Here is a 27279-nt window from a genome sequence, read left to right on the forward strand (position 1 = left end):
GACTAATAATTAATTTATCAAAAAAAAAAAGAAGACTAATAATTACTATTCACGTTACTGTTCACGCGAGATCTGTTCTCGCGAGGATTTTTCTATTTGGCTTTGATCTCAGGATTTGTTCTCTTATATTCAGCATCAAGTTGTCTATTTCTCAACCTATTCGGACTGGCATGTCCTTTTTTGGACTGTTTTGATCAAGACAAGAAATCAGGATTTTCTGGACTGGGATGCCACTTATGTCAGTTTTTTGGGGTTTTCTTTCAAATAACTAATCCATTTGCTCTAAAAATTTAGATCTGGTGTTTCCCTAGGCTGTTCCTACAGCCCTAGAAATTTGGTGAAGATTGGAGTTGGTTTACTAGGGTTTTGATCCCTTCCTTTGTTTGGTTCATCTATGAATCTTCCTTTTCTGGACTATGAACATATTTCTTTGTTGTTTTCAGCCTATTTGAGACTATTTTCTTCATCTTTTCCCTTCTTGTCTTGTGGGTTATGCTCTCTAGCATTTGAACTAGTTCATATCTTCAAGCAAATTCTGGTTTCCATGTTGCAAATCAGCTGTTTGATTTATTGTCTAAGAGGTTGGTTGTTGGTCATTTAGCCAAGTTTGGTGTTTTCTTCGGGAGCTCTAATTTTTCGAAGAAGTATTATAGAAGCTCTGTGACTTCTCTGGTTTATTTATGAGTATCAATATCAGCGTGTGATACTAGAGCTCAAGGTGACTATCTGGTGTTAGAGAAAATGTCTCGATGGTGAAAATTTCTATAATGGCTCTCCATTGCTATAATTGGTTCTGATATGATCTCGTTTGTGGCTTGGTTTGATATTTGGACTATTTCGGTGAATGATGGATCTATTATCATTGGTCAATATCTGGTTTGTTTACCTTATACATGTTTTGCATGGAAGATGTTTGATGAAATATTTCTGCAATTACCCTTTATTATGCTCATCAGTTCTGAGTTATTATTGAAGAAATCCTTGGAGTTTTGATCTCCTTTGGTGACATGGGATTTTGATTCACTTTATCTAGTTGGCTTTTCAATTGGCCAACTTTGATTTATCAATTTGGTTTATGGAGTTCCTAGTTGGCTTTCTGTTGATCAAATCTGAATCTTTGCTATGGTTTATGGAGTTAAGTATAGTTGGCTTTTTGCTAGTCAACTCTGTTTTGGTAAAATTGGCATTTCTAATGATCTAGTTGTTTGACATGGTTGGTTCTTCAGTTCGGAAGTTGTGATTGGCCTTTTGATGGCCGAATTTGATTCTTTGGCATGATATGTGCTAGCTTTTCGTTAACCAACTTAAATTTGGTGATTACTAGATGTTGACTTGGCTCTACTTTGCCTTTTTGAGTTTTGGTTTTCTAAGAGGCCCCTTCAGCATCTCAAGTTTCATGGTTGTTGCTTCGATAGTACACCTATTTTCATTGAGGTTGCTTCAACATCCTTTTTGCAAAATCAAGCTAGTTTCCCCACCTTGAATTTGAAGGAGGGTGTCAAGAGGTATATTGCATTTGAGTTTTTGGAGGTTACAGGGGTATATTTGTAATGCTGATAAGTTTTGGGGACTTGTATGTATTTATGGGAGGAAGAGGGGCCTATTGGAAATTTTTGTATAATTTGGCCTTTTGTTTATTTAAGCCATTGGATGCGTGGGATTAGGGTTGAGCGAGAGTGGATATTTTGTTGTGAGTCTATAGAGAGGTCAGACGTGTATCTCTTGTTCTCTTAGTGGATATTTTTCCCTCTCTTCCCATGGATGTAGGCTACCGAGCCGAATCACATTAAACCTTGGTGTTTTCCCTATTTCCTCTTCTTATTTTCTTCTTGATTTGTTATTCTATTTTATGTTTGTTGACATGGTATTAGAGCTATTTTATGTTGTTTGACACTTTCTACCAATTTCTTGAATGTCCCTGCATTCTTGGTGCTCTCCCATACAACCGTCTCCATTACATCAATCTCTTCCCATAGTGGCTTCAACATAGAGTAGTAAACAACTATACTGCTCTCCCCTTGTCTCAGATGTTCACATCATTCTTCAACTTATAGGCTCTTGCAACATTCAATTTCTGAGAATAAGTTTCTGTAACATTGTTCCAAATCTCCTTGGCTAAAGTCATCTAGAGTATTGTTGACTTATGTGAGGCTTCATAGAATTGACGGTTTCTCCTTACTACTTGTGAGATACCCCAATTTACCTCTACTACAAACATAAATCCTTATAAATTGTGCCCAGGCCAGGTATTTGTTCCATCCAGTTTAATTTTAGTCACTCCAGTCAAAAGGAAATTTACTGAACCAACCCTGGACACTGGGATTTGCTTCACCTCACTTTTAGATTGCTCCATTGACCAAATGAAAATCCCAAAACAAGGTTTTTAGTCTTTATGGACCTAACCGAGGTCAATCCAATGCTTAAAGGTTCCAAATCTAGGGTTTCACTACACTCAACTTCCCAAACTAGTCTTTATGGACCTACTAGGGCTTCTCTAACTTCTTCCGACTTCAATCACCCACTTTTGGAGATCAAAAGGAACCCCCAAGCCCTGAGTGCCACACCCATACTTTCTCTTTGACCTGTAATTGGAAACTCTCTAGTCAGCTAGGATTTTGGGCAAAAAATTAGCAGTCTCACTTTTTTGGCAATCTATAGCTAGATTCTGACTTTCTGAACCCTCTACCAACTAGGCATAAAAGTTCTCTGAACAATCAGCAATTTATCTGTTAGCAGTCTCACTTTTTTGGCAATCTATAGCTAGACTCTGACTTTCCAAACCCTCTACCAACTAGGCATAAAAGTTCTCTGAACAATCAGCAACTTATCTCTTAGCAGTCTCACTTTTTTGGCAATCTATAGCTAGATTCTGACTTTCCAAACCCTCTACCAACTAGGCATAAAAGTTCTCTGAACAATCAGCAACTTATCTCTCCATACACTCTTCTAATCGAAGGGTGTATGGGAAAAGAAGGAAAAAACAAAAAGAAGAAAGGAAGAGGTGCTTTGATACCAAGATGTGATTCAGTCCACTAAAAATCTGTAAAGTAATATCTGATTATAGAATAAATGAAAAAGAAAAGAAGAAGACAACAGAAAAGAAGAAGAAGAGAGTTCAATGATCTCCTCTCCTATCTCTCTAATTCTTTTATTAATCTAATTTTAAAAACAAAAAGAGATTAGCAGGCCCATGAAGAAAGGCCCATTAACAAACAAACATATAAAAGGCACTAATAACAAGAAAATAAGCACTAGAGCCCACTCGGCCCAGTCTCTCTACAAATAATAATAGGAGTGCAAATTAGGGTATACTTAGGATTGCAGAGCATGAATAACTCAATGTGTCCTTTTCCGATACCTTGGTTTGATAATTCATAACAAGGGAGAGATGTCACCCATAGAATTAGAGTAGGATGGGAAAAATGGAGGGGGTGCATCTGGAGTCCTATGTGATAGGAGAATACCACTTGGATTAATAGTTGTCAATAGGCGGGTGCCTAAATCCAGCTTCAGTGCTTTTTTTTTTCGAAAAAACAGGGGCTTCTTCTCTTCCAGCCCAGCTTCAGTTCTTTTTTTCTTCGAAAAAACAGGGGCTCCGCCCCTATCCTCCTCCTCCTCCTCCTTCTTCTTCTTCTTCTTCCAGCCCAGATTCAATGTTTTTTTTTTTTTTTTTTTCGAAAAATCAGGGGCTCCACCCCTCCTTCCAGCTTTTTTTTTTCCGAAAAACAGGGGCTCCACCCCTATTCTCCTCCCTCCTCCTCCTCTTCCTCCTTCTTCTTCTTCTTCTTCTTCCCTTCCTAGTTTCTGGCTTCCTGCACTTATATTTTTAACAGCCAAACCTACTCCCTTCCTAGTTCCTAAAGGCTAAACTTATAAAATAGTCTAGGTCAGATTCCATCGCCTGGGTGCCCCATGGTTGCCTAGCCTCCTCGCCTAGTCGCCTTGACAACTATGCTTGGATTAAAAGGGAAATTCTATAAAATGGTTGTGAGGCCAGCTATAGATACAATGTTCCTCTCTTGAATGTTCCCAAGACCTAAACCACCGTACTTCTATAAATCACTTCCCAACTTACTGTATGGTCCTTCTTCTCCTCCCCTGGTTCCCATAAAAAGTCTCTCATCAACATTTCCAGTCTTCAACTAACCCCCACTGGAATCCTAAGTACTGACAGAGTATTTAGGATTAACTAAGATTACCAAATGTGTTTTAAGTCTCTCATCAACTTTATCCAACTATTGACTGCATTGTATCTATTCAATGAAAATGAAACAAATCATGTTGACTAAAATTACTAAATGTGTTGTGTGAAGGCTGATAAGTTTATAATATGATTGCAGGACATTGTGGAAGATTATTAATGATGTTAGTTTGTGTTTTCAGGTAGATGAGTACTCCAGGACCAATGTCCCTAGCATATGGGCTGTTGGTGATGTTACTAACCGGATCAATCTTACTCCTGTTGCCTTAATGGAGGCAACCAGCTTTTCAGTATGTGATCAACTGGGGCTTCACTGAGGATTTATTACCATGATATTTCTTTGTTTATTCTTTGATTGGTGCAAAGGAGTACTTTGCCTTGTGTTAACCAAAGGTTTTCTTTTGCATTGCCTGCAGAAAACTGTTTTTGGTGGTCAATCTGCTAAACCTGATTACAGTAATGTACCTAATGCTGTGTTCTGGTAACAAATTTCTTTCTTACAGCACATATTTATATGCACATTAGCATATAATTATCATGCTTTTACTTTCAATATAAAGTTAAACCATGTTATTAATTTTGATTTAACTTTCAAAAAGCTTGATGTCTATTTTATATTTGAAAAATTTTTAGTAGCTTGACTTTTATAGACAGGCCAGTGAATTGTATCTTCCCCCAAGCCCAGGTCACCCCTTTCACTTTGTATTGGAACTTTACTCAAGTGCTATCATTTGTCCAATATACCACCGGGAGAGCAAGGACATCAGGGAACTTGGGAATGATAAGGAATGAGTACATTGTGATGAATCTGAGGATGAAGAGTCAGACGATAGTACTGGAATTGGCAAGGTGGATTCAAAGCTCCTTCCTGTTGGCAAAAAGGAGCTTTGAATACTAAAGGGTGTTGATTATATTGCATCACTTAAGGCCATTCTAAAGAAAGAGCTTTGAATCCTCGCCAGGCAATATAGGGTGTATGTAGAATAGATAGTTGACCACACTCAGTGTCAAATGAAGAAAGCTTCATTAGCGGCATTGCACCAATTGGTTGATGTGACCGCAGGGATGAGTAAAAAACCAAGGAGGTAAGACCTGCAGAGTCTATGGTAGGTGATAGCAAACCCAAACTGTTAATGACAAGAAACATGCAAAACATTGATTTATTCATCAATGTCACCTTGATCCAATGAAATATCAAACCCCACTTGTTTTTGTAATTTGTATGCAGTTTTCTCTAATGCAGTCATTGTAGAAAGTCCTATCCTCACAACCTCAGAGGAAACCATGAATGCTTAAGAAAGGGAAGGGAATAATAAGGAAGAGATAGAAGGGGTTGAATGGAAGTAAAAGATTAAGAGAGTAGAGAGAAAATTTTGGATTTGGTTATTGGAAACCTTTAGGGATCTAGTAGTAGGGAAGCTAGGTAACAAGGAGAAGGAAAGAGGGGATAGGTTCAAAAGGAAACTTGGGGAGTTCTTGAGTAAGCAAGGCCAGAAGCTGAAAATAGAATTGGGTAAGTTGTGGAAGATCAGCTCAATGAATTTGTGAGAAGCATGGGTGTTGAAATGATCAATCAGAAAGAAACAAAAGGTTATTCTAGGAAAACTGTTGAGAATCAAACCACACAAAGGAAGAGAAAAAAGTGTGAAATTAAGATGTGACATAGATGGGAACTCTAGAAGGGAGAGGATGTAAGGAAGGAAAAGAGGAAAAGGCTTGGGCAATAAGAGAAACCAAAGATGAAAATTATAAGTTGGAATGTCAAGAACTTGGAAGCTCTAGGAAAAGAACAATAAGAGATGTCCTAAGGAAGGAGAGGCCTGAGATAGTTTTATTACAAGTAAAAAGCTGACTGAGGTGGACACCATATGGATTACAAGTATTTGGTCCTTTAGGAATCTTGATTGGTCATATGCAGCCTCTTGGGGAGCTTTAGGGGGTATTTTAAAAACATGGCGCTATGATGTATATGAATGTGTGGAGGAACTGGTTGGCCAATTTACAGTTTCAGTAAAATTGAGATGTGTGGAATGGATTTGAGTGGATTGTGATGAATGCCTATGAACCAACGAGTTACAAAGAAAGGATCTATAGGAGGAGTTATTTGCTATCAAAGGATTATGGGACGGATCACAATGCTTAGGGGGAAACATTCTGATATTCACAACTGAGTAATTATCATCACTACAGGACTATGACCAGTATGAGAAATCTCTATATGGGTTGAAACAATCACCTCGGACTTGGTTTAGTAAGTTTCATTTAGCAGTTCAACAGATGGGGTTCAAACAATGCCAGTCAGATCATACTCTATTTGTGAAAAGAGGTGAAGGTAAAATTGCAACTCTTATTGTGTATGTGGATGACATAGTGATCACAGGAGATTGGGAGGCTGAAATCCGGAGACTGAAAAAATTCTTAGCCACTAAATTTGAGGTGAAGGATCTAGGCCCCTTAAGATACTTCCTTGGAATTGAAGTTAGCCGCTCTCACAAGGGCATCTTTATTTCCCAACGGAAATATGTACTAGATCTACTAAAAGATACAAGCAAGTTGGGGGTAAAACCATTTGATTCACCTATTGAACCTAATCACCATCTGGGAGACAGTCACGGAGATTTTTTGAAAGATGTAAAGATGTTCCTGAGACTCGTGGGGAGACTTTTGTATTTGTCTATGACCAGGCTTGATATTGCCTATGCAGTGGGTGTCCTTAGTCAATTCATGCACAACCCTAGGACAACTCACTTTGAGGCTGCAGAGAGGATCTTGAGATCTCTCAAGAAGTTTCCTGGAGCTGGTTTGTTGTTCCAGAAACACAGTCACTTAAAAGTTGAAGTATATACTGATGCAGATTGGGCAGGAGCAATCAATGACCAAAAGTCTACTAGTGGGTATTGTGCCTTTGTAGGAGGAAACCTTGTCACATGGAGAAGCAAAAAACAAAGTGTGGTGGCTAGATCCAGTTCTGAAGCAGAGTATAGAGCGATGGCTCATGGAGTTGTGGAAATCATGTGGATAAGAAATCTGTTAGGTGAACTGGGTTTCACAGTGAGCAATCCTATGTCACTCTATTGTGACAATAAAGCTGCCATCAATATTGCTGCTAATCCAGTTCTGCATGATAGGACGAAACACATTGAAGTGGACAAGCATTTTATTAGAGAGAAACTTGAAAGTGGAGAAGTGTGTACACCATATGTCAGCTCAGAAGAACAACTTGCAGATATCTTCACCAAAGGTCATCATGTGCGACACAAAGATTAGTGTGACAAGTTGGGCATGATTGACATCTATGCTCCAACTTGAGGGGGAGTGTTAAAATAATTTAGTTGCTGATGTTAGGGTCTGTTTGGCTAATTAAAATGTTTTTATTTCGTTTTTTCTTTCTGTTATGTCTGTTCTTGTACTTAGGGGCACAAGGGTCTTTTCCCTTGTTATTTCTACCGCCCTATATATATTAAAATAAAGGCTAGCACCGCCAGTACTGTTACATTGCAAAACCCTTCCTTCTTCTCTCTCTTCTCTTCTCTTCTTCTCCTCTTCTCTTCTCTTCTCTTCCCCTTATTTTTGGCCGGCCATACTGTCAAGAGAAATCAAATTTCTTCTCAAATTTTGTACATAAAGATCTTTCAGTACAATTGATTCTTCTCTGAAAAATAACTCTACGGTTCCTATAGCCATAGCTGCAATACTTGCAGAAGTCCCCAAGTAAAGAGTTACTTCTCCGTCACTCAATCTTCTGCTTATCCTGAACCCCTACAGTGAGTTACACGCATGAGTTGATGTCCCAGAGTCAATACTCTAGGAAGCAGAAGTTACCAACAAATTGGTTTTTATGACACAGGATTCGAAATTACCTTTCTTGGATTCCATGTACTGAGGACAGTTCCTCTTCCAGTGGCCGGTCTGTTTGCAGAAGTGACAAGCATCTGATGCTCTGTCCTTCTTTTGCTTCTTGGGCTTGGCGGCTTTCTTCTGGGGCTTCTTCTTTGCCTTCCTCTTTTTCTTGCCCGACTTGCTAGCTTCAACAAGCATAGCAAGAGGCTCATCCTTCTTAATCAGTTCTTCGGCCCTCTGCAACATATTGCTGAGTTTCTGAATGTTGACATTTAGCTTGTTCATGTTGTAATTCCTGATGAACAGATTGAAGGAAGGAGGCAAAGAATTTAGTATGGCGTCTACCTTAGTGACATGGTCCAGCCCGGATCCAAGAGCCTTAAGTTCATTGATATAGCCCATCATCCAAAGACAATGGTCATGAACCTGTTGGCCCTTGGACATTTGCACGGTCATGAACTGTTTCAAGACCTTTTGCTGAGTAGAACGGTTCTGCTCTTCGTACATTGTCTTTAGACTGTCCAATATGTCCTTGGCCAGCTCGATCTGATCGAACTGCCTCTGTATCGGATTGTCCAGGGAGGCAATGATATAGCACCGGGCCAGGGAATTTTTCTCTTCCCACTCTTGGTAGTCCCTCCTACGGGCCACAGAAGCCCTATCTCCCGGACGCTTCAGGGTAGGGTTTTTAGCCACCTTGTCCAACTTTTCAGAAGTTAGGATCAGCATAAGGTTACGGTACCAGTCAACATAGTTTGGTCCTTTCAGTTTGTTGTCATCCAACAGCTTTGCAAATTGTCCGTTTGTCATTTCTGATAAAAAGCAAACATTAGTCCACAACCTAATTTGATTCATGTTATCTACATAGATATGGATTTTAATCTATGTTCCATTTCCATTTGTTCATCTTCGAGATTTCCCTCCTATCTTAGTGACGGAGACAACGAATTGTCTGTAGAAATGTGGGAAATTACATAGGGTGCATGGAGCCAACTGTTTCAGCTGTATAACCCCACCACTTTTTTGTGAAGGATCATATCCACTCATCAAATGAGCTTTCCCTTTGGCCTTTGTCAGACTAGGTTCATTGCCATTTTAGGTTTAACCTTTCTGTCCAGTGAGTGCTCACCCATCATATTCGTGAACGCCAAGGTACCGTGAGAGAGTTCCATTTTAGGATAGGCCCCTCCCACATCGGTCTATGCCGCCCCTATCATCTTATGAAACATTTCAACAGATCTAGCAGCAAATGGATAGCCCAATTTTATGGTGCGTTTCCTCATTACTTAAGGAGCCATCTTCATGCTAATGATGAAAGGCCTTTAGAGAGTTCATCATATGAATCTCCCTATCACATGCACTCATATTTCAGGAGGGAACAAAGTTATTACGCCCTAGTTTAATTTAGGTCAAACCAAAGTGGCTCCCATTGACTTTCATAAAGCCAGATTTCGATGGGCCCTAAGCGGCTAGGGTTCTGCACAGATCCTCTTCAGGGAGGTGTGGGGCCTACCACAAAGGGAGATCATCCAATGATCTTTAAGGACACCATGGCAATGATGTGCATTCAGCCATGGTGTGTGCAAGAGCCACTGTTGTATCAGCATGGGCCAAGTACGTATGGCCCATGAACGTTGCACATCACACATCCATACATCACATGCAAGGATAGAATTGATCCAATCAATTAATATCTGTGAAGCCCATTATTAAAGCCCAATTTAATCCATAATATTACTGATTAATATTATCTAGGTATATGGGCTGAATAGCATTAAGCAGTTCGGCCCATATAGTTTTTCTGCAGTTAGTGGGCTTAAGCAGTTTTAACATTTTAAAATTGGGCCTTACAGGTGTGGGTCGAATTAAGTCTCACAATTAAACATCAATCCCTTGACCCAAAAGTGGGAAATTAGGGCTGAGAACAGCCCCCGTCGAACCACAGATTTGGTCCAATCTGGTTCGAATGGGTCTAGGGTTTGATTTTTAATTCAAGAATTAATTCAAGAAAACGATAACAGGGCTGTTCGCACATCTCCCAACCTGCAAAACAGATGTTAGATCACAGTTTGCAGTTTCATAAACTACAAATTGCAGATAGCGATTTTCTTATCCGCGAAATCTCCTCCTGTGCATCCAACTTCGATCTTGAAATAAAATAAATAGAAAACCCTAATTTTCTACTAATATTACATCAGATCGAATTCCTATACATTCATTCTAAAAATTAAAAGAAAAGTTAATTACAGACCAGAAAGTAAAAATCTGCAAATATCCTGCGCCAATAAAGAGTTCGATCTCCTTTGTACGAACAACCCATAAATCAAGAAAATTATAAAGAACAATTCTAAATATATTTCAAATTTATAAAGAATTAATTTCAGATCATTCGCCCTTGATCTAGGAAACAATTTCCCAGAAAAACCACAATCTGCGAAAATCGGGTAGAACGCCTTTTACCCATTTGCATAGGTTTAGATCTGATCTATTTCGGTTCAAGATTTGAACCATGGTTCTGATACCACTGAAGGGATGAGAGATCCATCATATGGATGGCCGAACCTTGCAGGAAGGTAGGGCGAAATTTCAAAATTTCTTTCTCTCCCATCTGGGAATCACATTCCCTGTTTTAGAAAATATGCATTTTCAAGAATCAATCTTGAACCAAGAACCGAACCAGATCTGAAACCAAAAGGTAGGAGAGGGATATACCTGAGACGAATTAGCAGTAACTCCCAACGAAGGTGTTCACACCTAAGGAAAGCTCCAAAGACTGCTCCCATTGAAGATGACACAGTGTAGGGAGGAGCAGAATCAGCAGGTGGTTCTTCCCAAGAACCGAATCCTTCAGCAAGAATTCGATGGAGGCTATGTGAGCACAACTTCATATCAGTTCTTCTCCAAAAACTGATATCAAGAACTCTTCTTGATCGCTCCTACAGTGGAGATCGAACTGGCAATAGCGGCAGCAGGAGGAGGGCGCAAGAGCAGAAGATGGCACAGTTTTACTGTAGCTGTCTTCTCTCTTTCTGTGATCTGAGATCTGTTGTGATGAGAGGATTGGAGGTTCGCCCTCCTCCTCTTTTTATAGCCTTAAAGAGAGCTCCTAATCTCATTAGGAGTTTCCTAATCCAAATCTGTATTTGGATTAGGACTTCTCTTTAAGAGATAAGGATAAGCCCTTATCTTATCTGTAGATTAGATCAACCCCTCCTAATCTTATTAGGAGTTTCCAAATCCAAATCTGTAATTGGATCTGGACTCTCTGAGTGGATAGGGATAACTCCCTATCCTATCTGTTAATCCAAATCCTAGATCCGCCCCCTTCTTTAACTAATCAAATTAGACCAGTTCGAATTGGGCTTTAGGCCCATTAAGTGTATGTGCTCACTAACCTTCCAAACTGCTGCCCAGTTGGGTTTCCTTGTATGGCATGGGACCCAAACATTGATCTACACATCAGCCACATGGGTTCAGCCTAGCCTCTGTTACAAGGCCTAGCCGAATTCACTGTTATGGGCAATGAACCCCAGAGTTCATCACCATGGGCTCTTAATGGGCTCAACACTTACACTAAGTGGTCCCTGGGCCAAGCCACCTTAAAAAAACCCAGGGACTGTGGGCAGATGCAAGATTAGCCCTCAATGGTCTTACACTTAACCTCTCAACCCATAATGATCAAACACTGCTCGACAAGAGAGGACCTCTCCCTCGGCTGCAAAGAACAGTGTTGCACTCTCTACTCACGTGGATCCTGGGAATTAAAACCTTTTGCAAACATTTTGAAACCGTAATATATATGTATATCTTTATATAAATATATTTTGCAAAAACAAATTTCAACGATTGAAATCGGCTGCCGGCAGCTTTGGTTTCCATCAAAGAGAGTGCATCCCCGATCATTACTTTTGTTCGACAAAGGGACACATTATGACATTTACAATAAATGTCATAATGTACATCATTCTGTGTTCAGCTTTTGTTTCCAAACCCACTCAGATGAATTCTCAGACAGTTCCAACATACCCAGGTTTTGACCCCCTCTACGGATCTCACTGATTGGCATATCAACGACAGCCCAATCCGACACCTAGTGCAATATCATAATCGAGTCTAGGGGTCAGGTGTAACATTCCAGTTTTGCCCATCAATCTCCAAGGTCCAGAGCAATACTGGAGTTTTGGTCTGGTTCAGGGTTTCAAGTAAACCTACACTGCATGTACCTCGGGTCTCACCCTGGCAGTTAAGACATGCTACCCCAACCAACTTGGCGGCACATCAGTGTCAGCCTTGGTAGGATAAATCTCCCCAGACTTACCCAACGGCTGTGAACATTCTAAACTAACACGAGTATCATATGTGTCCAGTTTAAGGGTATTACACAGAAACATGCCACATTAACATGAATCAAATATATACTTTATTCATTTACAATGATTGGAGCTAAGGGCATACACTGTCTAACACTTTCTTGCCTCTATTTCTACCCATGTGATTCCCAAGTTTGTACCAGAAGCCTTGTCCAAATTTGAATGGAGGGATGCTATGATGACTGAACTAGATGCTTTGCATAAGAACCATACCTGGGATGTTGTGGATTTGCCTAAAGGGAAGGAACTAGTGGGTTGTAAATGGGTATTCACTATCAAATATCATTCTGATGGCATTAATGAGAGGTTTAAGGCTCAATTGGTTGCTAAGGGTTACACTCAGATGTATGTTATTGATTACCTTGAGATTTTTCTCCTGTGGCTAAAATGACTTTGGTTCGAGTTTTGTTGTCTCTAGCTGCTACTTTCGATTGGCCCCTTCACCAGTTTGATGTAAAAAATGCCTTCTTGAATGGAGACCTACATGAAGAGGTCTACATGTCTTTATCTCCAGGGGTGTATGGAAAGGAAATGCAAGGGAAGGTGTGCAAATTGAAGAAGTCTCTTTATGGTCTCAAACAATCCCCTAGACCTGGTTTCAGTGATTTAGAGCTGCCCTTGTTTCTTTTGGTTATGCACAGACTCAATCTGATCATGCTTTATTTGTGAAGAGAAGTAACTCTTTGGTGTCTTTTCTGATTGTTTCTGTTGATGGCATTGTGGTTACAGGTAATGACACTCAAGAAGTGATTAAACTCAAAAAGATTTTTTAACACTGAATTTGAGATAAAAGATTCGGGGGATAAAAGATCAAGTATGTTCTTGATCTCTTTGCAGAGACTAGTAAACTTGGTGCTAAACCGGCTTCCACCCCTATAGACCTAAACCATAAGCTTTCTGCTACCGATGGTTAACTGTTGATCGATAGGGGAGTGTTCCAGAGACTGCTCGGGAAGTTGTTATATCTCTACATGACTCAGCTAGATATTTCCTATGCAGTAAGTGTTATTAGTCAGTTTATGCATTCTCCCAGAGATACACATTCAATAGTTGCAGAAAGAGTTTTGTGCTACTTGAAAGGCACTATAAGGAAAGGTATTCTATTTGCTAAGCATGGACACATGAAGCTAGAGGCATGCACTGATGTTGACTGGGCCAGATGTATAGATGATAGGAGATCCACCTCGGGATATTGTGCTTTGGTGGCAGGGAACATTGTCTCATGGAGAAGAAATAGTCTGTAGTTGTCAGATCCTCAGTTGAAGCAGAGTACAGGGCAATGGCACATGGAGTGTTTGAACTATTGTGGTTGATATCACTTTTGGGAGTTGGGTATTGACCATGAAAAGCCAATGATGCTCTATTGTGACAACTAGGCAACTATCAACATTGCACATAATTTTGTTCAGCATGACAGAACTAAGCACATAGAGGTTGATAGACATTTCATAAGGGAGAAAGTTGCTTCAGGGGAAGTTTGCTTTCCATTTATTGCTTTAGAAGAGCAGTTGGCTGATGTTTTGACCAGAGTTGTTCTAAAAGGAAAGCTGACACACTAAGCAAGCTGGGCATGATTGACTTCTATGCTCAACTTGAGGGGGAGTGTAGAGAGACTGGGCCGAGTGGACCCTAATATTTGTTTTATGCTTAAGTAGTGTTCTATCTATTTTATGAGTTAATGGGCTTGTTAATATTTTTTTTTAATTTTTTTTAAGTTCTTGCTTTGCTGGCTGCTCACATAAAGGGCAGACTTGTAATTAGCATAATTTATTAAGATTAATAAAAGATTAGTGAAGGGAGAGAAAAACCCATCAAACTTTTTTTATTCTGCTGTAACCTTTTCTCTCTCACTTTTCTTTTTTTTATCAGTTTTATATCAGATTTGAAGGACAGATTCACATCTGATAGAAGGAATAAGGAATAAAAGGTTAGCTAGAAGAGGAGAACAGGAATAGCTTCAGTAGGAGCTAGAGGTGGACACAAAATTGAGCTATTCAAGCTCAGCTCATGAAAAGGGGCATTGAGTGACCAAGTTTTGCATGCCCTGTGAGGAATAGGGATCCTTGAATTTGCCCCACCCCACACCAGTCATTCCTACTTGCAAATCTATTTTTTACTATTTTTTGAAACCTACCTAGAATTATATAGGTAGGTATTAGTTGGGGTGGATTTGGGGTTGGGAAAGGGTGGACAAATACCATCCTCACCGTCCCTGGTCACCATAGTTTTGGGTTTCTCCAAAATTGCCTTGAACCTGATCAAAGGTCAAAAAACCCGCCTCAACCGGGGCCGGGTGCGTCAAAGCCTCGACAAGGGCAGGTCAAATTACCATCTCTAATTTTGGTAAAGAAGGTTACAAGCATGAAACAAAACAAAATATAAAATTGCAAAAACATAGGAGTCATACTAAAACAAATATATATGTAATTAAGAAGTAAATATATAAATTTCTTATGAAAGAAATAAATTGCATAAATTTAAAAATAAATATATTATATATTATTTAATTAAGGTAAATAATATTATAAACATAAGCAAAATAGAAAATAAAAATTATAAGAATCATATTATATAGAATATATGTGTAATAAAAAGAAATATGTAAGTTTGGATATAAAAAGGAACAAATTGTACTACTTGCAAAAAAATTATATATATATTTTGAACCCTGGTCGCCCAGGTTGCAATGGAGCAACCCAACTATTGCACCAAGGACCACCCTCAGTTGTACTTGTACATATAGTAATTTCTATAAAATTTAATGTTAACTATAAGAAAATTCACTTACCTACTTTGATTGCAACAAATTAGAATGCTGGAAACAGGGATGGCTAATATGTGTATCAGAATTATTGATTGTTTAGTTGGATCTCAAGCAGCTAAACATTTCTTCCGTTGATCAGTTACTATTTTTTTTTTTTTGGTGGGGGATTTTTGCAAGTTTATATCAAGTAGGTAACTGTATGATTGTGAAAATAACTCTGTTTTCTTTATCATATTTTAGATTTGAAAATATATTCAGAATATGAATGTTTTTTACTTGGCACTTTGCAGTATACCTCCTCTTTCTGTAGTGGGCCTCAGTGAACAGAAGGCTATAGAACAAGCAAAGGGTGATATTCTGATTTTCACATCAACATTCAATCCAATGAAGAATACTATATCTGGGTAAGTGAAATAATCCGGAACTGTTTTCTTGCTAAATAATAGGCTTACAAAGAACAGGGTCCTATTATTATTGTTGTTGTTGCTATTATTCTTATTATTACTACTATTATTATTATTATTATTATTATTTAGAAATTTAGAATGAATCTGGATTTGGATGTTTGAAAGAGGGACTGGTGAAAGAAGAAAGATGAAAAACAAGGAATTGATGTTTACTAATAACATGCTTTTTGTATCTTACCAAGTAGCAAGATTAAAGAAATTTAAGCAATTAAAGGAAATTGAGAGTTGATTAAAGGATTACTGTAGTGAGAAGCCATGAAGTAGTATAACTTATCAAAGACAAAAAGTCATGAAATAGTATAGCCCCATTATATAGTCACAAGTCATGACTCATGAAATAGTATACTGTTATTTTACAGGGGCAAGTTTTTAAGAGATTTTGCAGCCCAATAAAATTCTAGATGGATTTTTTATTTTATGATTTGTGCTTTAGAACACTATTTCAATCCTTGTTGTGAAACACTATTCCAAATTTCCATTCTTGGTTAATACCTGTATATTGTTTTTCATTGTTCTCATTAACCATGTAATCATTGTATCTATCTGGGCTTGGTGTTTTTTTCCCTTTTCTCATATTAATACAATCTATCTGGTGTTATATTGTTTTCATGGTTCTCATTATTCCAATCTTAGTTTGGCTTAAAAATCTACTGGGACAGATACGAGTAAGTATTAGAAATTTTTAGCTATAACCGGCATGTGGCTTTTGTCATTAAAAATTTACATGTATTCCATAATGCCAAACAGATAGGAAAGGAGGTTCCATGTATTGCGACTTCTCCTTCTGCAACCACACAAATATTTTATCAAATTTAAATGATCTGAGATAAAAGATTCTTTAATGATGAACGACAGTTACTTATTTTACAAGGAAGAGAGATACCCCAAGGTTAACCTCCTAACAAATACAAATACTACTTCCCTTGACCCCAGTATATCTGATACCTTAATACCCCTTTCTATGCCAAACCATTGGCAGAATGTGGTAACCATTTCACATTTACTCTCAGCTTGTTTGTTAGTCTTTGTGTTTTTGGTAGGACATGCCTATGTTTCCAAGGTGCATACTGATTGCTTGTTAACCACCATATTACCACATGTAAGTTGTTTTCAATAAGGTTTCTCATGTTTAGACTTTAGATCTTTTGTTCTTCTTAGCCCTGTGAGAACTGCCCAAACTTCTTTTTTAGTTCAGTCTCCAATCCCAAGAGGTCCATAGAAGATTGCTAAAATTTTTCCTTCTTCATTCCTGAATACTCCTCCCACACTACGCAGCCCTGGGTTGCCTATACTGCATCCATCAAAGTTTAACTTTATTAGAACTGGGGGGGGGGGGGTGAGTAAAATAAGCCAAAGGTTTTGTTCTGGTTGAAGATGTAGTAGTTACCTGTTTCTAGTTTCTAATGATGTTGTCTATTGTGAAACTTGAGAACAGCTCCATAATTTCTTCTAATGCACAACTTTAATGGTGATATTTTCAATGATTCGAGTCCGCAGATGAAATTAGAGAACAGAAAATGGGATGGCTGATACTTTGGCAAAACAAGGGGTACATAGGGATCAACCTTTCTGGGCAGATTTGGGAGTCTTGTAACTTTTCAAAAACTATGCTTCTCATATGTCTTTAAAAATTGATCTTAATCTGTACTGTATTTCTTCCTCTTATAATAAAATGAAATCCTATTAATTACCGATAAAAAAAATTCAGGAAATTAGCAGGTGTAATGTACTTTCACCATTTGCTTTGCATAGAAGGTAGGCATGGGGAGTGTTGTCAGTTGTTTATGTATTCAGATTTAGTACCATAAGGGTACTGTTGTAATTTCTCCTCTCTTTATATTATTCGACTGTACTAGTATAAATAATAAAATCATTCTTTCGCCCCCTATGTTCTGGAGGGCTTTCAGTCACTCGACTCATCTCTCTTCTCTCTTCTCCTCTCCTCTCTTCACTTGCTCTTGCTCAACATGGTATCAGAGCAAGTCGTCCAGGCCTGAAGGGTGGTGTCAAGCTAACTACTGTTGCATCCAGTGCTGCCTCCAATCGAACTCCTGATCTGGTGAAATCAGTTCGACCCAGAAGTTACAGAGTCTTTTCGTCTTCCAGCCCAGAAATTGCTCCTCCTGTCTGCTCGACTGTAGAGAGACTATTGTTTGCAGTTCGTAGAGGGTGTTCTGTCTTTAGAAATTGCTCATCTTCTGTTCAGCTGCCTATTGTTTGAGGATTCGTAGAAGGAGCTCTGGTTGATAGTCAAGGAGTTCTGGTTTACCATAAGGGAGACTATCATCCGAAACTAAAAGAGGTACTATCATCCTTGTCTCTTTGGATGCCTGTTGTTTGCTGAACTGTTTGATGACTGTTCGGCTACCCTACCGTTGTCTGTTCGACTGATGAACTGATGAACTATTTGATGCCTACTGTTTGATGCCTATTGTTTGTGGACTATCATCCTTGTCTGTTTGGATGCCTATTGTTTGCTGAACTGTTTGATGACTGTTTGGCTACCCTACTGTTGTCTGTTCGACTAATGAACTGTTCGGCTGTCCTACTGTTAAGCGACTGTATTCCTTAACACAGTAACTGTATTCAAACTTTTTTGTTGTTGGTATTGTGGACTGTTGATGGTCTGTTTTAGCCGACTAATTGTCTGCTCAACATCAATCTTATTAAGCCCTACTAAGTAGGTCATTCAGACCTGTTCTTGTACTGCAACAGCAGTGTGCAGACTTGTTTCAGTGAAATCGTAGGTCAGAAGGACCTGTTTCAGTACTGCAACAGCAGTGTTCAGTTTGTTATTTGTTCTCAGTGAAGCTGTAGGTCAGAAGGACCTGTTCTTGTACTGCAACAGCAGTGTGCAGATTTGTTTCAGTGAAACCGTAGGTCAGAAGGACCTGCTTCAGTACTGCAACAACAATGTTCAGTTTGTTATTTGTTCTCGGTGAAGCTGTAGGTCAGAAGGACCTGTTCTTGTACTGGAACAGCAGTGCTCTTTGTTTTGTTCTCAGTGAAACCGGTGGTCAGAAGGACCTATCTCTGAAATAGTCTTGTACGGCTGTGCCTTTTTTTGGTTGCTGTTTCAACTTTTTATTCAGATATAATGCATTGAAGATTCAGCCACATCTGGAGTTTCCTCAATGCTGAATGGAATGGGTGGGGGTGACCTATCCTTTCCCATGGCTGTTGTCCCTCTTGATGGTTTAAATTACCTGGAGTGGTCAAGAGGGATCAAATTATACATCACTGCAAGGGGGAATATAGGCTATATTAATGGGAGGATAAAAGAACCATCCTCCGGGAGTGCTGAATATGATAGATGGAATCAGGAGAACAGTATTGTTATGTCCTGGCTCTTGGTGTCCATGCAACCTCAAATCAGGAAGAATTTCATGTGGGCTGAAACAACGAATGAAATCTGGGAACAAGCAAAGTCTACATATTCAGAATTGCGACACTATGCCAAAATTTATCAACTGCAGGCAGCATCTTCTACTTGTAGATAGGGGGAGAGGTGTTTATCGGTCTATTACTTTGACTTAACATCTGTCTGGAAGGAGTTGGATCATTACCAGAGTGTGGATTGGAAGTGTGCTGAGGATGCTAAGAAGTACAAACAGCTTGTCTCCCAGCAAAGGGTGTTTGCATTCTTACATGGTCCGAATCCTATGTATGAATCTATCAGGGTTCAAATTCTCAGTTCTAAGGATCTCCCTTCTGTTCAAGAAGTCTATGCTCTTGTACAATCTGAAGAAAGCAGGAGAAATTTGATGAACAACCCTGGTGGGGATGCTGTTGTGTTAGTTGCAAAAGGAGGTGTATCTACTGGTGTGGGATCTTCTTCCCGGAAAGGAGATCTCTAGAAAAAAACAGAAAATAAGGAAAAATTGTGGTGCACTCATTGCCAGAAACCCCGACACACCAAAGATACCTGTTGGGATCTTCATGGGAAACCAAAATGGGCTCAAGATCTGACTAAGAAGCAAGGTTCAGAGGTGAATAAGAAGTACGGACAGCAAAGTACAAAGAAACATCACATGGCCAACATGGCTACTCGGGAAAATCAGCCCCCCATTTCTACTGTGACTCAGACACATCTCACTGGACCTGATCCGAGGGAGGACATTATGAATTCCTTCCGTGACCATTTAGAGCTCTATGGTAGGGCAATTCGTCAGATGGATACTCCTCCCTCAACCTCATTTGCATCTACCTCAGGTAACCTTGCCATTGCTTTCCATGTTGCTTCTCACATCCCTGACTCTCCATGGATCATTGATTCTGGAGCATCAAAACATATGATTGGTACGTCCTCTTACTTTCAAACCTATCACCCTCTTTCTGGAAGAGACAAGGTGAGACTAGCCGATGGATCATACTCTTCCATACAAGGAACTCTCTCTCTTCCTCTTGGCCTTACCCTTTCTGATGTTCTTCATGTTCCAAATTTTCCCATTAATTTGTTCTTTGTTAGTAGTGTTACTAATTCCTTGAATTGCTTAGTGACCTTTTTCCCTTCTCATTGTGTGATTTAGGATCTGGCCTCGGGGAGGACGATTGGTAGGGGTCGTATGGCTGATGGACTTTACATGCTGGAGAATAAGGCTGGTCTTCATGTTACAGAGTCTATGAGTCAGTCTATAAGTCGGTCCTGTAAGAAAAAAGTCTATTTATGGCATTGTCGTCTTGGTCATTTGTCTTTTTAGTCTTTGAAAGTTGTATTCCCAGAACTGTTTAAGTCAATGTCTGTTTTTGATTTTTCTTGTCAAACGTGTTAGTTGAGTAAGCATTGTAGAATTCATTTTCTTCAAAGAAATAGTAAATCTGAATCTCCATTTCACATTGATCATTGATGATTCTTCTAGATATACTTGGGTATACCCGATGCGAACTAGAGAAGAAGTACCAGAAATCATTCAAGATTTCTAGCGGATGGTCTTCACTCAATTTCAAACTGAAATCCAAATTTTCCAATCAGACAATGCAAAAGAATTTTTTCATAGTGACCTCACGGAATTTTTTGCTTCGCATGGTTCCCTTCACCGTAGCTCTTGTGCCCGCACACCACAACAAAATGGTGTGGCTGAACGGAAGAACCGACATCTCCTTGAAGTGGCTACTTCATATGAATGTTCCCAAACGGTTTTGGCTTGAAGCTATTCTTTGTTCCACTTACCTTATAAACCGTATGCCCTCTCGTCGGTTAGATTACAAAGCCCCACATCAACTTCTCTTTCCTAAGGCTCCCCTTCTTTCTATTCCTCCTCGTGTCTTTGGTTGCCGGTGTTTTGTCCAAAATTTGTCTCCCACCCGTGGGAAATTGGATTCTCGTGCTATCCCTTGCATATTTCTTGGTTACTCCTTCATTCAAAAGGGATATTGTTGTTTTGATTCTGTTTCTCGTAAATTCTATGTCTCCATGGATGTTTCTTTCTTTGAAGATGAGCCTTTTCTATCTTGTTTCTCCTCAAGGGGAGTGTAGGCATGAGGAGAAACTGGTTCAGCTTCCCTCTCTCCCTGACCCTCCACCTTTTCGTGTTTTTTCTCGTCGTCGCAAGCCAACCAAATTCAAGAGCTGTAGAGAATCCGGAAGCTGTACCTCCAGTGCCACCAGACTCCTCGGGGGAGGATCATACTCACTCAAGTATTTTGGCTCCCAATGATGTCCTTGAATCTATTGAAAATGATTCCTCTACTGCTAATGATCTTGACCGTCCTATTGCTCACAGGAAGGGTGTTAGATTGTGCACCACTAAACATCCCATTTCCAACTTTGTCTCCTATGAGAACATTTCATCCTCATTCCGTGCCTTCCTTACCTCTATTGACAGTGTCCCTATCCCTAAGAATGTGGCAGAAGCTCTTTCAGTTCCTGAATGGACAAATGCCATGAGGGAAGAAATTAATGCCCTTCACAAAAATGGCACATGGGAACTTGTTGATCTTCCTAAGGGAAAGGTTCCAGTTGGATGTAAATGGGTGTTCACAGTCAAGCATAAGGCTGATGGAACAATGGAAAGGTATAAAGCTTGCTTAGTGGCAAAGGGATTTACTCAAGTGTATGGAGTTGATTATGTAGAATCTTTTGCCCCCGTTGCCAAGATGAATTCCATTAGAGTCCTTTTCTCTCTTGCGGCTAATCTGGATTGGGTTTTACACCAGCTGGACATCAAGAATGCATTCTTGAATGGTGACTTTGAAGAGGAAGTGTACATGATTCAACCTCCTGGTTTTCTAGCCCAAGGCAATGAATAGAAAGTGTGCAAGTTGAAGAAGTCCTTATACGGGCTGAAACAATCACCAAGAGCTTGGTTCAGCAAATTCCATGTGGCAGTTCAGCAGAAAGGATACAGGCAATGTCAATCAGATCACACACTGTTTGTGAAAAAAGGAGAAGGTAAAATTGCTGCTCTAATTGTATATGTGGATGACATAATTGTTACTGGTGATTGGGAGGATGAAATTCAAAAATTGAAACTTTTTCTTGCCACTCAATTTGAAGTGAAGGATCTAGGACCTGCCAGATACTTCCTTGGAATTGAAGTTGCCCGATCAAAGTAGGGTATCTTCATTTCTCAAAGGAAATACGTCCTTGATTTACTTCAGGACACTGGAAAGATGGGGGTGAAGCCAATTGACTCTCCCATTGACCCCAACCATAAATTAGGTGACACTGTGGTGAATCGCTCAAGGATGTGAAACAGTTTCAGAGGCTTGTAGGGAGATTGTTATACCTTTCTATGACTCGCCCAGACATTGCATATGCTGTTGGTGTCCTCAGTCAGTTCATGCATGCTCTTAGGTCTTCTCATCTTGAAGCAACAAAGAGAATCCTCCGATATCTAAAGAAGTATCCGGGTACTGGTTTGTTGTTTCAAAAGCACGGACATTTGAAAGTTGAAGTTTATACAGATGCAGATTGGGTTGGATCCCAAAGTGACAGAAAGTCTACCAGTGGCTACTGCACCTTTATAGGAGGGAACCTTGTTACATGGAGGAGTAAAAAGCAAAATGTGGTAGCTAGATCCAATGCTGAAGCTGAATATCGTGCTATGGCCCACGGGGGTACTGAAGGCATGTGGATAAAGAATTTGTTGGGGGAGTTGGGTTTCCCAGTGACCAAACCTATAACTCTATTTTGTGATAACAAAGCAGCTATAAGCATTGCTGCCAATCCGGTGTTACATGATAGAACAAAACACATCGAAGTTGACAAGCATTTTATCAGAGAGAATGTTATCACAGGCGAAGTGTGTACCCCCTATGTCACTTCTGAGAACCAGCTTGCAGACATCTTTACATAGGTTTAAACCTTTCCAGACATCATAATCTTTGTGACAAGTTGGGCATGATTGATATCTTTGCTCCAACTTGAGGGGGAGTGTTGTTAGTTGTTTATGTATTCAGATTTAGTACCATAAGGGTACTGTTGTAATTTCTCCTCTGTTTATATTGTTCGACTGTACTAGTATAAATAATAAAATCATTCTTTCGCCCCCTATGTTCTGGATGGCTTTCAGTCACTCGACTCATCTCTCTTCTCTCTTCTCCTCTCCTCTCTTCACTTGCTCTTGCTCAATAGGGAGAGAGCAGCCAAAATGGTTTTTTCCTTTGTAAGTCCTTACAAGTATTAAACTTGTCTTGGTATATCTCTCAAGGGAGAGCTCTAACTTTAGGTGGAACCAATCCTTCCTAAATGGCATTTATTGGGCAAACAAGGTTAGGATGGGGGTCCTTGGAGAGGGCAAGGAAGAACGATGCATAAGAGTATGATCCTAAAGTTGTTAAAGTCCAAATTCTGAAATCAGGTTTGTTGGGATCAATAGATACCTCTTCTAGTAGGTTGAGAAGGCAAGAATGGACATTGAAACACAATTAGAGGCCATGCAGTTTTTGTTGGATGACAAAGCTGAAAATACAAAATGCAAGGAAACAAATCCTTGAGGAGCTGATCCCTACCACCACCATCACCATCACCATAGGTCCTTCCAGGATTTGGTACTAGATCCTGATGGGACATCATACCTAATATTGGCCAAGAACGAAAGGAGTATGGAGGCGCAATGACTTTCTAAGGTGATGTCAAAGAAGCTCTTGAATTTAGACTTACGTCCTACCCGTTGAGTTTTTGTCTATGAATTCTCTTGTTAATTGCATGCCAAAGCTTGTTTGAATCAATGGGAAATTGCAATAATCATTTTCCCAACAGGCAAAGTGTTTACTCCTTAAGGACACCTTACCCAATCCCAATCCACCTTCCTCCTCCTTTCCCAATCTTCCAATTGACTAGATGGTTCTTTTTGATTCACTCAATGATGCAGTAGGGCTGGAACAAACTAACACAAGACAGAAAGAGAGAGTAGAAAGGGTAAAGAAAGAGAAAAGAGAGAAAAATCCCAAGGAATCAATCCAAGGGATCCTAGAATCACTCTACAGTCTGTAGGAATCACCGCATACAGCAAGAGACCTCTTACGAAATCGTCATTCATTCATTAGCCTCAAAAGGAAGAGAATACATCTATTTATAGAGTGACTTGTGTTGTGTAATTTATGCACAGTTAATTCAGGCAAGTGTACCTTAGTCAAATGTGCGTATAATGATGAGAAAAGTGTCGATCCCACAGAGACTAGATCACAGTTCCAAATCAATTTTAAACTAACCTAAGTTGAACTTGTGAATCAATTGAATGAATAAAAACTACAAGAATTAATGCAAATCCAAGAGCTAAATAAAAACTGAATTGATGGATGAATGCAGCTAGGGTTTAGATTTCATTAAATCAAGGTTATATAATTACCTATTTTATCCAACTCAAGATCGAAATTACCCTAAGGTATATTAAAGTTATTTGCATGTGATGGTGGATTTCCCTAAATTAATTAATAAGCTTTCTCAAGTCATATTAATCCTTTATTAATCCAATTCTACCATCAAATTTCTAAGTGGTTGTCAAAAGGAAAAATAAGCATTAATTTCTTTGGAAACCTCTAATCGTAGAAGGGGATTTGACTCACTAAGCTTCCTTGATTCCACACATGAGCTAATCATCTTTCGATATCATAGTCTATCATGCAATTTTTATTGCCTAGGGATCTAATTCATAACAATCCTTTAGTCAGTCATGCATGAATCATCAAATCATTAAAAGATTGACCAATTCTTTTAAAGCATTAAGCATAGCAATAAAAATTCCTCATGCAAATAATAAAGGTCTTGAATTGAATTAAACAAATAACTATATAATCTTAAGATCAAAATCCATCTAAACCCTAGCTATGAGAATTTAGCTAGACATCATTAAATTCATCATACTCAAGAAAATTAAAGGGGAAACACAACAAGAACACATTAAAGAATGAATAGAATAACAAAAAAACTTTAGCCTTTGAAGGTAGAAGACAAGTGCAGCAACTAAGCCTTTCTCCCTCTTGAATTCAGATTCTTCCTCTCCTTCTCTGGTGTGCTGAAATTGCTTCCTCTTCTCTTCTGATGTGTTGAGAATGCTTCCTCTTCTCTTTTTTGCTGAATTCTCTCTAAGGATGTGCCCCCTTGCCTTGAGTCTATGGTCCTTTTTATAGTGCAGCCTCCCCTCAATTGCTTCTCAATGTAGATTCCTAATTCAACACAAATTAGGTCTCTTAGCCTCCCCTCAACTGCCAATTGCCAGACCCGAAACTTGTAGCTCGAATTGCACTTGGTTGGCGGCGGAATTAGGTTGAGTGATAAACACAAGAGTTGTAGCCCTATCTCTTAGCTTTAATTAGTCGTTTGAATCACCTCAATCCGAGTTGTATGCAGAAAGTTATGCCCAAAATATGGGAACTAGATCAAAATTGGAAATTTTCCGATTTTTGTGCATACATATCAAATCCGATTTCAATGGATTCTCTCCTTCATGGCTACATCATGGAGCATCATTGCTACATGGTCCTTCCTCTGATTATCTTGATCAATTAAATCGAACTCCTTAAAATTGCACAATTAAGCTCCAAATCATCTTGCAAGACAATTTCATCATAATTAGTGCAATACCATGCTAATTCCAAAATCATCAAGTTAGAGGTATGAAAATATGTACAAATATAGGCTTATCAACCTGGAACATTGTTCACCATAATTACAAAAAATGCCACTCTTTGTCTTGTGCATCAAGAAACACAATAACTTTCTATCTACTAATGCAAATAAACTGAAAATTGAAAGATAAGCCCTACTAAACTAGAGGAACAAGATGTTATAGCCCAAGCCTCACATATATCTAATTAAAATTACAAAAATACCCATACTGTCCAAGTATACAGAACTATAGAAAATTTCAAATTTCATTCTTCATCTCCTGCATTATTCTCCCCCGGTTCAAAAAAACTCGTCCTCGAGTTTTGAAAAACTTGAGGATGTAAAGTTGATGTACCTTGATGACAAAAGGAATAGTAATTCCCATAACTACTTCAACATACTTGGACTGTAGAGTAGGTGTCACGCACAAAACTATAAATGGATCTTGAAAGCAATGTATGTCTGAAATACTGCCTTCCATAACCTTCATTGATAAATAATCAATAACATTAACTTCTTGACTACTTACATCACCAATCAGCTTATCTTGTGGTGAATCTTCCCCTTGCTTATCACTATGAACTTTCATATCCAAAATCTCAACTGCAGCATTTGGAACTTTTCCTTCAATAGTTGAGAAATCTCCATCTCTATGTGTCCAGCTCCCCTTGATTCTTCAGCAAAATCTTGAACTTCTGCCATTATTAATGTTGGTGGAACTTGTACTATGTCAACTTGTAATTCTTCAATTGGTTCCAATTGAACTTGTAAGGTAAAGTCATGACTTGCTTCCTTACTAACATCTACTACAACCAACACAGTTGCATCTTGCACTTGAATTTCTTCAACTTGCTCAACTTCTATCTCTTCTTGATCATTAACCTCAAGTTGACCATAGGTTTTGGAAGTTCCTTCTTCAACAATTCTAATCTTTTCTTGGCTTGCACCCTTTTGATCTTCAATGTTTACAACTTCTATAGGTTGAAATTCTTCATTCTCAACTTTAGCTCCAAAATGGGCATCAACATGCAAGAAATCATCTTCTTTATCTTCAACTTTGTACTTTCTTCGCATTGGCTTCAAATTCTTTGTTGTAATCAACTGCTTCTTCTCTATCTTAAGAGCCAATTCAAAGGCATGGTCTAAGTCATAAATCCGAGTCGTAGACAATTCATTCTTGATATCATCCCTTAGTCCATTCATGAAACGAACTGATTTGTGCCTTTCACTTTCTGTAATGTCACATCTAATATATAATTCATCAAACTTATGCATATATTGAACTACAGATAGCATACCTTGCTTGAGATTAGTTAACTCTGTATATAGATCATCATGGAAGTATTGTGGAATGTACTTTTCTTGCAAATACATCTTCATCCTTTCCCATGTGGTTATAGGATATTCACCTCTATTTTCTAGTCGTTGATCATGAGTTCTCCACCATACTTTAGCAATATCCGCGAGCTTCATGCGTGCAAATCTAAATCTTTGTTTTTTAGACATATCATGCCAATCGAAATATTCTTCTATTATAGTAATCCAATTAAAGAATGCTTGTCTGTCTTCTTTTCCCTTGAAATTAG

At 39.0% G+C, this 27279-nt stretch overlaps 1 protein-coding gene across 2 annotated transcripts in view; it reads left to right on the plus strand.

The window, feature by feature from the left end:
* LOC148801251 (glutathione reductase, cytosolic-like) overlaps nt 1–27279 on the plus strand; it is a 72154-nt gene that overhangs the window by 34371 nt on the left and 10504 nt on the right. For both annotated transcript variants that reach the window (XM_088900214.1, XM_088900215.1), the window contains exons 12-14: nt 4384–4491; nt 4618–4682; nt 15466–15579. In XM_088900214.1, coding sequence (XP_088756340.1) covers nt 4384–4491; nt 4618–4682; nt 15466–15579 — 287 coding nt within the window. The remainder of the gene's footprint in view (nt 1–4383; nt 4492–4617; nt 4683–15465; nt 15580–27279) is intronic.

The sequence above is a fragment of the Nelumbo nucifera genome, chromosome 3 (assembly GCF_055504915.1).
Source record: "Nelumbo nucifera cultivar China Antique chromosome 3, China Antique-T2T, whole genome shotgun sequence".
Classification (NCBI taxonomy): domain Eukaryota; kingdom Viridiplantae; phylum Streptophyta; class Magnoliopsida; order Proteales; family Nelumbonaceae; genus Nelumbo; species Nelumbo nucifera.